Here is a 12,968-nt window from a genome sequence, read left to right as displayed (position 1 = left end):
CGTGGGCATTTGTCCCTCTCTGGCAGCTAGTGTGGCTAAGAGCCTTCTTCCATTGCCTGCCCAGATCTCTGCTTCTTTAGCTCAAGCAAGAGAGGCTGGTGGATTTAGTGCTGAAGTTTCTAGATTCAGACCCTGCTGACAACACAGGAAGGGGTGGTGATATCGCTATACTGCATGGGCCTGATCTCCCATCCTGTCCCTGTCAGTGAGGGGTTTGCCCTGTTTTCTGTACCCCCCAAGCCTGTGATGCTGGCTGCTTGCCTCACAGGCCATCCCACCAAGCCTGTCATCTTGCCCTTCCGTTGCTATGAGCACTTTCTAGTGTCTGTGATGTTAGAGGATGACAACCTACTACTGCTGTCAACTAAAAGAGTTACCCCTTTAGCTCAAGTGGCAAAGGCCTGAGCTGTCAATGCTGAAGGGTCAGGTTTCAAACCCAGCACCTACCCTGGTGTTTCTGCTTTTATAATCCCCCCACCCTTCCCCAAAGCCAGAGGAAGCACCAGCACATAGTAAGGTCCAGAAGACAAGAGGGATCCCCTTTGTGGGGCTGTGCATATGTGAAATAACTGATCAAGCCAATGTGTGGGGGCTGGCAAAGCTGCACAAAAACTCCCTAGGTTGCTCGTATCTGGGGCCACTGGGCCTGCCTGCTGCTGGGGTTCATTCTCAGGGGCGTGGCAATGGCTGGATGCACCAGGCCTCTGAAACATGGTCGTATGGGCAGACCCCTGTCTGGCATGGCTGCCACACACCGGTCTCAGACCCCACCCAGCAGGGCTGCCATAGGGGAATGACTCAGACCCTGGCCTAGCTCCCCTGCTGTGCAAACAGCTCCATTCCCGGATTTAGGTTGCTGCTGAGCAAAAGGATTTAGGCTGCCCTCCTGCCAATGATTTGGGCCTCAGACTGGCACATCAGCCCTGCAACCCACTAACCCTCCCTTTGTACCCAGGGGCTGCAGCTGCCCGGCAGCCAGAAAAGCCCAGGCTACCCAAAAGGCACTGGGGAGGAACTGGGGTTGCTCCGCTTCCCTCCCCAGCCGCCTGTGTGCCAATCTGTGAATGAATCCCAGCTGCGCGCAGAGGCCGCCCCCAGCCTGCGCTTGGCTGGGAAGGGTGCCTGCCAGGCAGGAGGGGCGTGGGGCGAGGCTCCGCCGGGGAAGGGCGTAGAGCCGGGGCATGCACCGACACAGCCCGGGCAGAGCAGCGCGGGGGATCGCGCCTGGCTGCCCTGCGCTGCAAGCGGAAGGGGTCTCGGTTCTCGTGCCCAGGCAGAGCCGGGAGCCCGGGCTGCTGGGGATGCCTCGGCGGGGGGCGGCCCGGCGGCCATGACCCCCCCGCAGGTGCTGAAGGAGGGGGTGCTGGAGAAGCGCAGCGGGGGGCTGCTGCAGCGCTGGAAGAAGAAGCGCTGCCTGCTGACCGAGGAGGGGCTGCGGCTCTTCCAGCCCGGCGGCTCCCGCTACAAGGAGCTGGGCTTTGCCCGCATGCGGGCGGTGGAGTGCGTGGAGTGGAAGCGGCGGCACGTCTACTTCACCGTGGTGACCCACAGCGGCCGCGAGATCGACTTCCGCGGCCCCCGGGAGGAGCCCGGCTGGAGCGCCGAGATCGGCCTGGGGCTGGTGCGCTTCCAGAACCGGCTGGCCATGCAGAGCGTGCGGGCCCGGCACGGCGGCGGGGCGGGTGAGCCCGGGCCGGACCCCGCGGGGATGGGCGCCCTGGGCAGGCACCGGGGGAGGGGAGCGATCCGTGCCAAGGACAGCGGGGTGAACCCGGGGCTCAGCCCGCGCTTCCTTGCGTTGGAACCGCCTTGTCCCCGAGGAAGGAAACTTCCCGGGAGGATAACAACTTACCGCTGCTACCAGCCAAAGGGGCCGCTCCTTCAGCTCACCCCAGAGGGGTCTCTGCTGAGTCTTGCCTTCACCCCCTGCTTGTGCCGGGCCTTACTCTGTCCATGCCAAGGGTGATGTGCCAGTCAGCTTGCAATTCCCAGAGCCATCCTAACCCTCTGTCTCCAGACCCTGCTTTTCCCTCTCTGTTTTCATTGGGGGGCCTATCGCCTGATTTCCTGGGGTGCCCCCAAGTCGCCTGGATTTCAGGGGGAGCTGCGGGTGCTGCATGTATTTACACTGTGCCAGTCGGGGTGTAGCCTCCCCCAAGGGCCCCTGAGCTGCTGTTTCCTTGCCTGGGTGGGGAGGAATTTTAGTGCCTCTGTCTGGCCTGGTGGGATGGTCCCACCACAGCAGCACTGGGGAGGGGCAGGGGGCAGGGTGAGAGGGGGCCAGGCACAGATCATGCCTCCACCGAGTGCCAGGTGCTGCCTTGAGCTCACAGGGTTTCCGTAGCCTTTGCCTGGAACCTGTCCATGGGCTGATGATCCCCTAGCAGAGTCACTCCTCTCCTTGTGCCAGAGCCCTGCTACAGGAGCCTGCCTTCTTTACCCTATGCTGCTGACCTGGGATCGCAGCTGGCAAGCCCAGTTGTTTCAGGACTGTGTTGCCAGTGCCCTAACTCCCTCCCCCCTGGTTTGGAGATGATGTGCCAAGTCCCGCTGTCTGCCTCTTGGGCATGCTCCAACCTGGGCAGGTGCTGGAGCGGCTGCAGATCCCCTTGGCTGGAGCAGTCCTGAGCTCCACAGTGGATTGGAGTGTGCGGGGGGAGGCGGGTTGGATGGGAAGCAGCCAGACCTGGCTCCTAGACCCCGCTCCAGCACGTGCGCCAATCCCCTGGCTGATTTCTGCGGTGCTGCTCAGGCACTTGGCACCACTTCCATGAGGGCTGGGAGAGCTGATCACTCTGCCCGGTGAGTGGGGCAAGGGGCCCCCCAGGCTAGTGACAGTATCCCCATGATGGGATAGGTCCCCTCTCAGCATGCCCTGGCCCTCAGGGTGGCCATGGTGACCATAGCGCTGCTGCTGTGGAACTTGGAGCTCTCAAGCTGGCAAACACCCCTGGGTGTCTTCTTTGCTCCCACAGCCCCAAAGCAGGGCTTGATTCTGCAGGGTGCCTGGAAGCCCAATTCTCCACTACTCCCTTCCTGTGTTTGGGTCAGGGAGGGGGGGCTTCAAGCCACCTTTGCTTTCCCCCTGTTCTGGGCCTGGCCTGGGCTCTCCATCTGTCCTGGCTCAGGTAGAGCAAGCAATGGCTTATATCACAGCCCTGTGTGCCCCCCTCTCAGCTCCTTCCTCTGGCCTAAACCCAAGTTGGGGCCAGATTCCCCTGGATGTAAATAGCTGGAATGCCCCCATACACTTCCCCAGAGTCTATTCCACTTACCCCAGGTCTGAGCTGGGCCCCTCAATGCCCAGATGAGCTCCCAGGTGCCCATGCCAGCCAGTCCCCTCGCTAACTGGGCAGCCACCCTCGCTAACTGGTGCATTCCCTTTGGCAGCGTTCCAGTATGACCCGGCCCCGAGCGGCCAGGCCACAGACCCGGAGGGGCTCAAGGGAAGGACGGAGATGGTGAAGGGGCACTCGCCCACCGGCGGGGAGAACGGAGTCCCTGGCTGTGAGTGAAAGTGGGGCCCTGGCTTCAAGAGGGACAGCAGGCGTTTCAGCGCCAAAGGCCCGATACGCTGGACCACGTGTGCCGCTAGCTGCTGAGAACCGCCTCCCTCCCTGCAGGGCCATTCCTGCTTCCCAACGGCCATAGGCTGCTGCACTGTTCTCCAAGCGCTCCGTATAGCTTGGCCCAGGGATCCGGGGCCCACTGGCCCAGTCAAAGACCTGCAGGAGAGGCAGGAAGGGGAGCACCTGGGGGATAAAAGCCCAGGCTGAAAGCAAGAACCAAAGCAGGATTGTTTTGCGCTTCGTCAGCCTGCTGCTGGCTGGACGCCAGAAGGGACGCAACCGTGCTAGTGAGCTGGGGAGCCCATCCCGCCCGCCGGACTGCCTTGGCTCTGCTGTCAAGGCTCAGCCAGGCATCTTCGTGATCCACAGGCGCATCCCTTGGCGACAAGCTGTCCTGTAGCTGAGCCGGTTGGGGCTGTGCTGAACTGGAAGTCAGCTGTCCTATGTCTCTTCTCCTGCGGGACTGGAGTAGCTAGAGATCCAGCGATTGAGCCCGGTGGGATGTCAGGTGTAGGTGGGGGTGGGTTCCTGGGCAGAGTGATTGTGTGGTGCTGCTCCCCAGTTTGGCTGGGGCCTGTGTGATGACAGGCTTCAGCGAGAAGGCACCAGCCTGTCTCAGCCGGTGACCTGTCTGGACAGAGGGGTTGTGAGGACAGCCCCGAATGAATTCCTCCCCTTGTAACAGAGGGTGCAAGTGCTCGCATGCCCTGCCCCACTGGGTCAGGCCAGCTCTCCTGCCAGGATGGGAAGTCGCTGCTGTTGGTGTCAGGGGCGGCTCTAGACATTTCACTGCCCCAAGCACGGTGGCTTGCCGCAGGGGGTGCTCTGCTGGTCGCCGGTCCCACGACTCCACCGAAGGCACGCCTGCAGGAGGTCCAACGGAGCCACTTGCCGCCCTCCCGGTGATCGGCAAAGCGCCTCCCGTGGCATGCCGCCCCAAGCACGCTCTTGGCGCGCTAGGGCCTGGAGCCGCCCCGGTTGGTGTGTCAGGACAATTGATAATGCGGGCACCTGGGCTGCTGACAGCAAAGAGTGATTTGTGTCTGGAATGGTGCCCATTCTGCATGCTGCTGCTGCTTGGTTTGCGTCTTCACCTTGTGGAGGTTGGTCTGGGGTGAACGGAGGCAGGGTGAAGGTCCCTGGAGAGACACGTCTGACACAAGCAGTGTGCTGGGGAAGTTCTCCCATGCACAGATCTGCCGATGCTCCTCAGCCCTGACTCGCAGCCCCCTGCTATTCCAGCCAGGGGCTCCCCCACATACAGCTCTACCAATGTCCCTCAATCCTGACCTGCAGCCTTCTGCTTTTCTGGCCCTGGGCTTCCTCCCATCTGCCACAGACTCTCTGTTGCACCTGCTGTGCCCATCCTGGGCCTCCATGTGAAGGCCAAGCTGAATGGTAATTTTGTGACATGGACCAATAAACTTTACAGAGAGAGCTCCTCTGCTGTGATCATTTGTTGTGTGGGGGGTGGCCACCTTGCCCCAAAGAAGGAAGAGAACTGATTGATGGCCCAAAGCAGCCATGTCCTGAATGCTCCTTGTAAAGGGTTTTTTATGTGATTAAAAATGACCGCTGGGGATTGAAACAAAACATTTGAACGAGAGGTGTAACAATCTGAAGGGGAGCACTGACATGTTCTGTGTCATGGCTTGCACACAGAGAAGTGAGATAAAAGCAAATACTCTTGCTGGAAGGTTGCAACGTCCCACTCCTTTATTTCTGAGAATTCATAGTGATAAGCCAGAGAGAGACAAAGCAGGCTGCTCCCTGAAGGCAGAGAGGCACAACTCATCCCATCATTTTCTAGGCTGCTTCTCTCCAGACTGCCGACGCAGATCACGCAGCTTCCCTTTGAGGCTCCTAGCCTGCAAGCAGGACCAGGAAATCCCTCAAGCTTAAATCATAGTTTATCAAGGTTGGAAGGGACCTCAAGAGATCATCTAGTCCAACCCCCTGCTCAAAGCAGGACCAATCCCCCAAATGGCCCTCTCAAGTGATGGCTTGTCCTTTGTAACCAGTTTCCAGTACACCACAGCAAGGAGACCCATGGAGTGTCCCTTGTGCTACAGCGGAGACAAGCCTGGGCTGTGATGAATGCAAAGGGGGCTGCAGGTCACAGACAGACCCAGGGGGTCTCTCTAGCTTCCCCAGTCTGCGCTGCCCTGTCATTGCATAGTGGCCTGGGCTGCTGGACTGCCAGGGAGAAGGAGGGATTCTCAGATGAAGCCTGGGAGCCTGAGATTAGAATCAATGGAGGGTCTCAAAGACCTGAGAGGTGGCAAACAGCTTAGAAAACACAGCAGCAGCGGGGCAGGGAGCCAGCGGGACTGTGGTCACCCTCAGCCCACTCCCCCCTGGCATTAGGATTCCCCCTGTGCCAGGCTGTGGCTTCACAGTCAGGATTAGGTGGCATTACAGGAGTGCCCAGGCCTCATGCTGACCCTGTAGGCAGGGGGAGGCCACCTCCTGTGCAAGGGTGCTTGTGCAGTTCCCTTTGCAGGGGCTGATAAACCACCACTTCCATGTAGCATCCTCCACCCTGGGACTTTTCACTCAGGGCCTGGCAGTGAGAGGCCAGTTCCCTAGTGCCAGATGGTTCTTGCCCTGTATGGCATGGCACTCCCATAACCTTTCTTATCCTTCTAAGTAACAATGAGGTCTTGGGCCTTGTTGGTGGGAGAGTGGCCATGGTGGCTCAGGGTGTGGTTCGGTGGCTCCCCAGATTGTTCACCGAGTGCCCACAGCCTGGGTGAAGCTCTGGGAAAACACTGGCCCTCAAATCCTGCTCTGCTCCAGCTGGTTTGAGTTTGACACAAGTATTTTGCAAAGCTCTCACAGTCAGGATGAGAACACCTGCCCCCCATGCTGCTCTGGCCTCACGCAGGAGGGTGTGTTGAACGGGGAAGGGTTAACATCACCCCTCAATGTCCCTGGACCTGGCTGGCTGCAGACCCATCCCTGAGGGGAGGCAGGCTGGAGCTCTGCGAGGTGGCCCTCCAGAATGCAGTGGGGAGACAGCCTAGAACACAGAGAAGTTGCAACCTGGAACCCTGCAGAGGGAGGGTGGAACCCTGCATGAGCCTGAAACCCCATGGGGAGACAAGCAGGGTTTCTCTATCGCCTGTGCTGCTCTGGGCATTTGCCGTTCATCGCGGCTTTGCTTCTGTGGGCTTTGCAGGGACCAGGTTTCTAGGCTTTTAAAAAACAAGTTCAAGCGTCTGGTTCTCGCTCTGTGTCTGTAAAACACAGCTCTGCGGTATGTGCTGCCTCTGGCCAGGGCTCCTTCTCTCCAGCTGCTCCTGGCAGGCACGTTGTTTAGGGGCTGGGCAGGAAGGACGTGGAACACGGCACTGGCAGGTACGAATGTGGGCCAAGGTGCCAGCTCCTTATCAGAGGCAGGTTCCTCTGGAATGGGAAGCATACCTCCAGAGGGGTCACTCCCCCAAAGGGGAAGTGTGGGTGGGTGAGACCATCTGCACCAGAACCGCAGGGGACGGGCTCCATGCACATCCGGAGCGAAGCCAAGGCTTGCGCTGACCCCTATGAGCTGCAACGGTACCAAGGTGTGAGGCAAGACTCATGCCTCTTGTGTGCTCTCGTCGCTCCCCTTGCTCCTCCCGCTCGGCTGGGCTGGGCATGAATCACTCAGCCCTGAAAGGAGATGGAGGTGCACACCCTCAGCTATTTCCAAAACGGAGTGAGTCTGTTGGTGAAACACGGGCATTTCCACATCCCATCTGCTGGCCCCTAAGGATGTGGTCGGTGCACAGCTGGGCTCAGCTGCTCATGGTATCCACTTCTGAGGGTGGTTCCTTGCCCCCCGAGGTCCCTGTAAACTCACTGCCAGCTGGGGATGGGGCACTAGAGCAGGCCCAGGCTCCTCCCATCAGGAGCTCAGGCTCACTCTGTGTGCGTGTATCTAGGCAAGTCCTGCACATTCTGCAGCTGGGACTCTGAAACACCCCATTGTAGCTTCCTCAGTGCTGCCAGCCCCACTTATGCCCTCTGCAGCGCATCAGTGTCACAGCCATAGGCCTGAGCGTGTGATAGGCATTCTCCTCAGCAAAGGCCAGTGACATACATGCACATAAGCCAAGTCAGGCACACACTTCCTGGGAGGGGACAGGTCCCCCTCTGCACGCAGCCTGTTTTCTTGCTGTCGGTGTGGAGAGCTAGTGGAAGGGAGGAAACACATGCAGTGTGTTGCCAGCTCTCACAATTTTTTTGTCAGTCTTGCAATATTTAGTGTTTTCCCTAAAGTCCCAGCTCCCGGAGTCATGGGAGTGAATGAGGATCTCGGCTCGCATTTAACAACAAAGCATCCAGTCCTGGTTGTAGAGGGAAAGCTGGAAAACATGACCCAGGAGGCAGAGAAACAGAACCCAACATTTTTACAAACTCTCCTGATTTTTAAGCTAATCTGGTGTTTTGGGGCCTGACTTAGGAGTTGTGAATGCTTGGGGCTGGGCATGCTGCAGGGGTCACACTCCACAGGGGTGTGAATTCCCACATGCTCCTCAACAGCTGGAGGGCAAAAGCTTTATCTGTGTCTTCACCTTCTACCCGGGACAACACCCTGTTACAACATGACAAGCATCTCCCCATCCCTGGTCAGGAAGCAGGGCCTGCAGCAGAGCCAGGCTGGCAGGGCCGGCTTTGGGCCTATTCCACCAATTCCCCTGAATCGGGCCCCATGCCTAAGAGGGCCCCACACCCAGTGAGAATCCCTTACCTGGCTAGAGGAGCCTTTTTAATTTTTACTCACCTGGTGGCGCTTTGGGTCTGCGGCGGCACTTTGGCGGCGGGTCCTTCGCTTGCTCTGGGTCTTCGGCAGTGGGTTCTTCAGTGCCACCAAAGACCTGGAGCGAGTGAAGGACCCACCGCCAAAGTGCCACCGAAGACTTGGAGCACCTCCTGGTGAACACAAGCCTCCTGTTTTTTTTACATGTGTGGTTTTTTTTTTAGTCATCCCTGCTGGGGTCCCATCGAAACTGTTCGAATTGGCCCTGCATTTTCTCAAGCTGGCCCTGCCTGACTGTTAGTGTCGGTGCCCTTGGCACTATTGTTTCTTTTGTCATCCATTCTCTCACCTTCTGTCCTTCCTTTCTCCACTGCTGCGCCCTCTCCCACATGATTTGCCTCCTGCTCAGTGTGAGAATCAGGCGTGGAGATTAAGTGAGTGTGTCCCAGCTGTCTCTCCCACAGTTCATAGTTTAAAGCACTTTTATTCAGCTGTAACATCCTCCATCCCAGAAGTCTATCTCCCTCCCCACACAGGTGGCATCCATCCCAGGAGACCAGTCGTCTGTCCGTGAGCGCCTCCCAGTGTTCGAACATCCCCAAGCCCTCCTTAGCCCCACTGCCTGAGCCATCTGTTGATCATCAGTCTCCTTTCATGTGCACCAACAAGAATCTAGGGGCCTTTCCCCTCAAGGGAATTCTGGTCTGATCCCACCCCAGGGCAGGAGACTGGCTGGCTCAGGGGGTTGGGCATGGGAAAGGACTATGATCTGCTCCAGGGAGGGATTGGCTGGCTCAGGAGAGTGTGAATGGGGTGCAGCGATCTGATGCAGAGACTGGGAGCTGGGTAGCTTAGGGAATGGGAAAGGGGGATGGAGTCTGCCCTGGGGAGCACAGAGGTCTGATCTGGGGGACTGGCTGGCTTGAAGGGGTGGGCATGAGGCACAGGACTCTGATGCCGGGGACTGACTGGCTGCTGAGCCAGGCTCTCAAGCCTCTTCCAGCACACAAACAGGTACGGACACACCCAGCTGCAGACAGACACAGACACTGAAATCAGCTCTGCATGGGAAGGCTTTCAGCTGAGGAATTGCCCAGCACTCAAGTGCCCACCCCCTCTAGAGAGTAAACCCAAATGTGTATTGTCTTGTGCTGCACCAAGAACTGCACAGCATAAACTCATGAAATTCGCCTCCTCCAACAATGGGGAGGAAGATCTGCACAGCTTTTTGTCCTCCAGTTATGAATACACAAACTGGTTTCGAGAAAACAAAAACAAGTTTACTAACTTCAAAAGATAGGTCTTAAATGATTATAAGGGATGGCCAGCTGATCAAAGCAGATGACTAAGCAAATAAAACAAACACGCAAACTAAGCTTAACACACTAACAGAACCAGTTACAAGCAGTAGTATTTCTCACCCTAAATGTTGTTCTAGGCTGATTGCAGACATTCTTGAAGACAGGCTGCTCTTGCTTGCAGCTTGGAACTCCAGGTATTTCTTTCACAGGTCAGACACATTTTCCAGCATGGGCTCAATCATTTCCCCCTGCCCCCGTCTTTGTTTCTCAGATGTTTTCAGAAGTCATCCCGGGAGGGGAGAGATTCAGTAAAGAATGAACGAACCTTGAGTAACTCACTTCCCTGCCTTAAATAGGATTTACATATGGGGGGAGCCAAGGCCGGCTTTAGGCCAATTCCACCAATTCCCCCGAATCGGGCCCTGCGCCTAAGAGGGCCCCGCGCCCATTGGCAGGGCCACCAGGTGTGGCAAGTGGCCAAGAATCCCTTCCCTGGATAGAGGCTCCTATTTAATTTTTACTAACCCGGCGGTGCTCCGGGTCTTCTGCAGCACTTCGGCAGCGGGTCCTTCGTTCGCTCCAGGTCTTTGGCAGCACTTCAGCGGCAGGTCCTTCAGTGCCCTCGAAGACCCGGAGCGAGTGAAGGACCTGCCTTCGAAGACTAGGAGCGCCGCCCTGTGAGTACAAGCCCCATGTGTTTTTTTGTGTTTTTTATGTGTTTTTTTCAGTCGTCCATGCTGGGGCCCCGTTGAAATGTTCGAATCGGGCCCCGAACTTGCTAAAGCCGGCCCTGCAGCCTGGGGCAACCTAATGAGCATAGCTGGCCTGTAGCAGGCTGCCTGATTGGCTGCCCCACCAGATGGGTTTGAAGAGTCAGCAGACTGGCTCCTAAGCCCAGCAGCAGCAGATGTTCAGTGGGCGCTCAGAGCACTCGCCTACAGTTGCAATAACGCCTGCGCCTGTTGCCCCCCAGCCCTGCTCCTACCTTTATCTCACTCCTGACCCTCAGCTCTGATTCCTGAATCTAGCTCTGACCCTTGGCTGCTGACTCCTGCTCTAACCACTAGCCCTAACTGCCCAAGTCCTGGTGTCTTATAGCCCCAACATAGGTACCCAGCTATACAGACAGGGAAAGCACAGATGGAAAAGCTATCCCCCCATTCACACTAATGTTCCGCAATCCTCTGCACCTGTGCTCTGACTCCTAGCCATTCTGGGACTCTGTAAAGCTAATGGGGCCTTTTTTACCTCCCCGCCCAGTCGGGCTGTGAACAGACTTCAGGTCTAAGCTGCAGCATCTGACTAAACCCACTCATGGCTGGATTACCCAATAGGCAGACTAAGCACGTGCTTAGGGCACCAACAAAGCAGGGGGCACCAAAAAATCAGATTTTTTTGGAAAAAATTTGATATTTCAAAAAAAAAAAATCTAAAGTAAAGTAGTCTTCATGGGAAAAATCAGAACTTTGTTAGACTTCCTTACACTCCACTACATACTCCTCCCTCGTTTTTCTGTTCTCTTTTTATTATTTATCCCCATGTAAACCGGGGGGGCATCCTACTAATGTAGATTGAAATAATGTGAGGAAATCAGAGACTGTAACTGATCATCCTACTCCTGGTAGTAAAACAGACATTGTTCTAGAAGGTGTGGATGTGCCAGAGACTGAACCTGCTCATGCTGTAAATAATAGGAGAAAAGATCCTGGTATGTGGGTTGATTTCAGTACCGATGATGTAGCTTGCTGGATAGATCATGGACCAAATGACTGTCAGCACCACACTGGGCCATTTGAGAAATCACGTCGGACTTCTACGAATGGCAAACAAACAAGATATTGTCCACAAAGAATATTTTTCAGCATGAAAGCAAATGGTGAGAAACACACTCAAAAATGGCTACTGAATTCACCATCAACAGGGTCTGTGTACTGTTTTGTTTGCAAACTTTTGCATACAAACCTTCAACATCCCAGTTTGGTGCAGATGGATTTAGTGACTGGCAGAATAGTGTTTTAATTGAACAACATGAAAATAACTACTCCCAGAGATTCAGTGTTGACATATTTAAATCGAAAACAGGGCTTTGGATTGACACAAAAATTGGAAGAATAAATTAAAGGGGAGTGTAAATACTGACAACACGTCTTGCAGCGTGTTATAGCTGTTATTGAAACATTAGCTGAATGTGGTCTGCCTTTCTGGGGATCAAGTGACACATTTGGATCATTGCAGAATGGAAATTTCTTGGGATTGTTGGAGCTTGTGGCTCAGTTTGACCCATTTTTAGCAGGCTATATATATCTCAAAATATGGGAATGCTGGCAAAAGTAACCCATCATACTTGTCCAAGACAATATGGGATGAACTCATCGGTCTAATGAGCGACAAAGTTCATTCACCTATTGTGGATGAAATAAGTGCTGCTGGGTACTTCTGTTTATCTGTCGACTCTACACCTGATCTTTCACATATTGAGTATTGTACTAAGATATGTGTCTCCCACAGAGGGAAAACCAGTTGAACGATTTATAACATTCCTCAGTTTGAAAAGCCACACGTGGTGAAGAAATGGCAAATCAAGTACTGCACTATCTGTGCCAAGTTTGCAAAATAGATTTCTAGAAGTGCAGAGGTCAATCTTCTGACAATGCTGCCAACATGTCAGGGCGTCATCAAGGAACGCAGAAGAAGCTTTTAGAACAGAACAAATATGCCATATTCGTACCATGTGCTGCACACTCTCAATCTTGTTGGCAGCAGTGCTGTTGATCGTTGTTCGGTGGCAGTAAGGTTTCTCTCAACAGTCCAGTTACTTTATACATTTTTCTCTGCTTCAACACACCAACGGGCAGTTCTTAAAACATATTTGGGCAATGATCATGTGTTGAAATCTATTTCTAATACTCGCTGGGAGGCACATGCAGTGGTAACAAGTGCAGTTCTGGAGTCCTACTCAAAGATTGTGGATGCATTAGAAAGTATAGCTGAAGACCAATCACAAAAGGGAGAAACTATACGAGAGGCAGAAAACATTGCAAACAAGATGCAAAAACTAGAGTTTGTATTCATGTTGACCATGTGGAATGAAATTTTACAACACCTTTACCGCACAAGTCAAGCTCTCCCAGAAAAAGATTTGGATTTGAAATCATGTGCCGACGTCTGACAATTATTAGCAGACCTCTTACACACTTTGAGGAATGATTTCAAAATATCTGAAGACATATCAAAAGATATCTTGCCTGATACTAACTACAAAGAAGCCCAGTCCCGCAAGCGAATCAGGAAAAAACAACCAAATGATAGCAGTGCGACAGAAACAGCATTGAATCCTAGAGACAAATTTCACTT

General features: G+C 54.9%; 1 protein-coding gene across 1 annotated transcript; it reads left to right on the top strand.

Moving 5' to 3' along the window:
• Window positions 1–1,104: 1,104 nt before the first annotated feature.
• PHLDA3 (pleckstrin homology like domain family A member 3) lies at window positions 1,105–5,006 on the top strand. Its single transcript, XM_050956491.1, has 2 exons — window positions 1,105–1,682; window positions 3,391–5,006. The coding sequence occupies exons 1-2, from the start codon at window positions 1,331–1,333 to the stop codon at window positions 3,513–3,515; spliced, it is 477 nt and encodes a 158-aa protein (XP_050812448.1). The 5' UTR covers window positions 1,105–1,330; the 3' UTR covers window positions 3,516–5,006.
• Window positions 5,007–12,968: the final 7,962 nt, after the last annotated feature.

Source organism: Gopherus flavomarginatus, chromosome 5, assembly GCF_025201925.1.
Source record: "Gopherus flavomarginatus isolate rGopFla2 chromosome 5, rGopFla2.mat.asm, whole genome shotgun sequence".
Lineage (NCBI taxonomy): Eukaryota > Metazoa > Chordata > Testudines > Testudinidae > Gopherus > Gopherus flavomarginatus.
The sequence above is the reverse complement of the archived record's forward strand: the minus strand, read 5'-3'. Positions and strand labels throughout refer to the sequence as shown.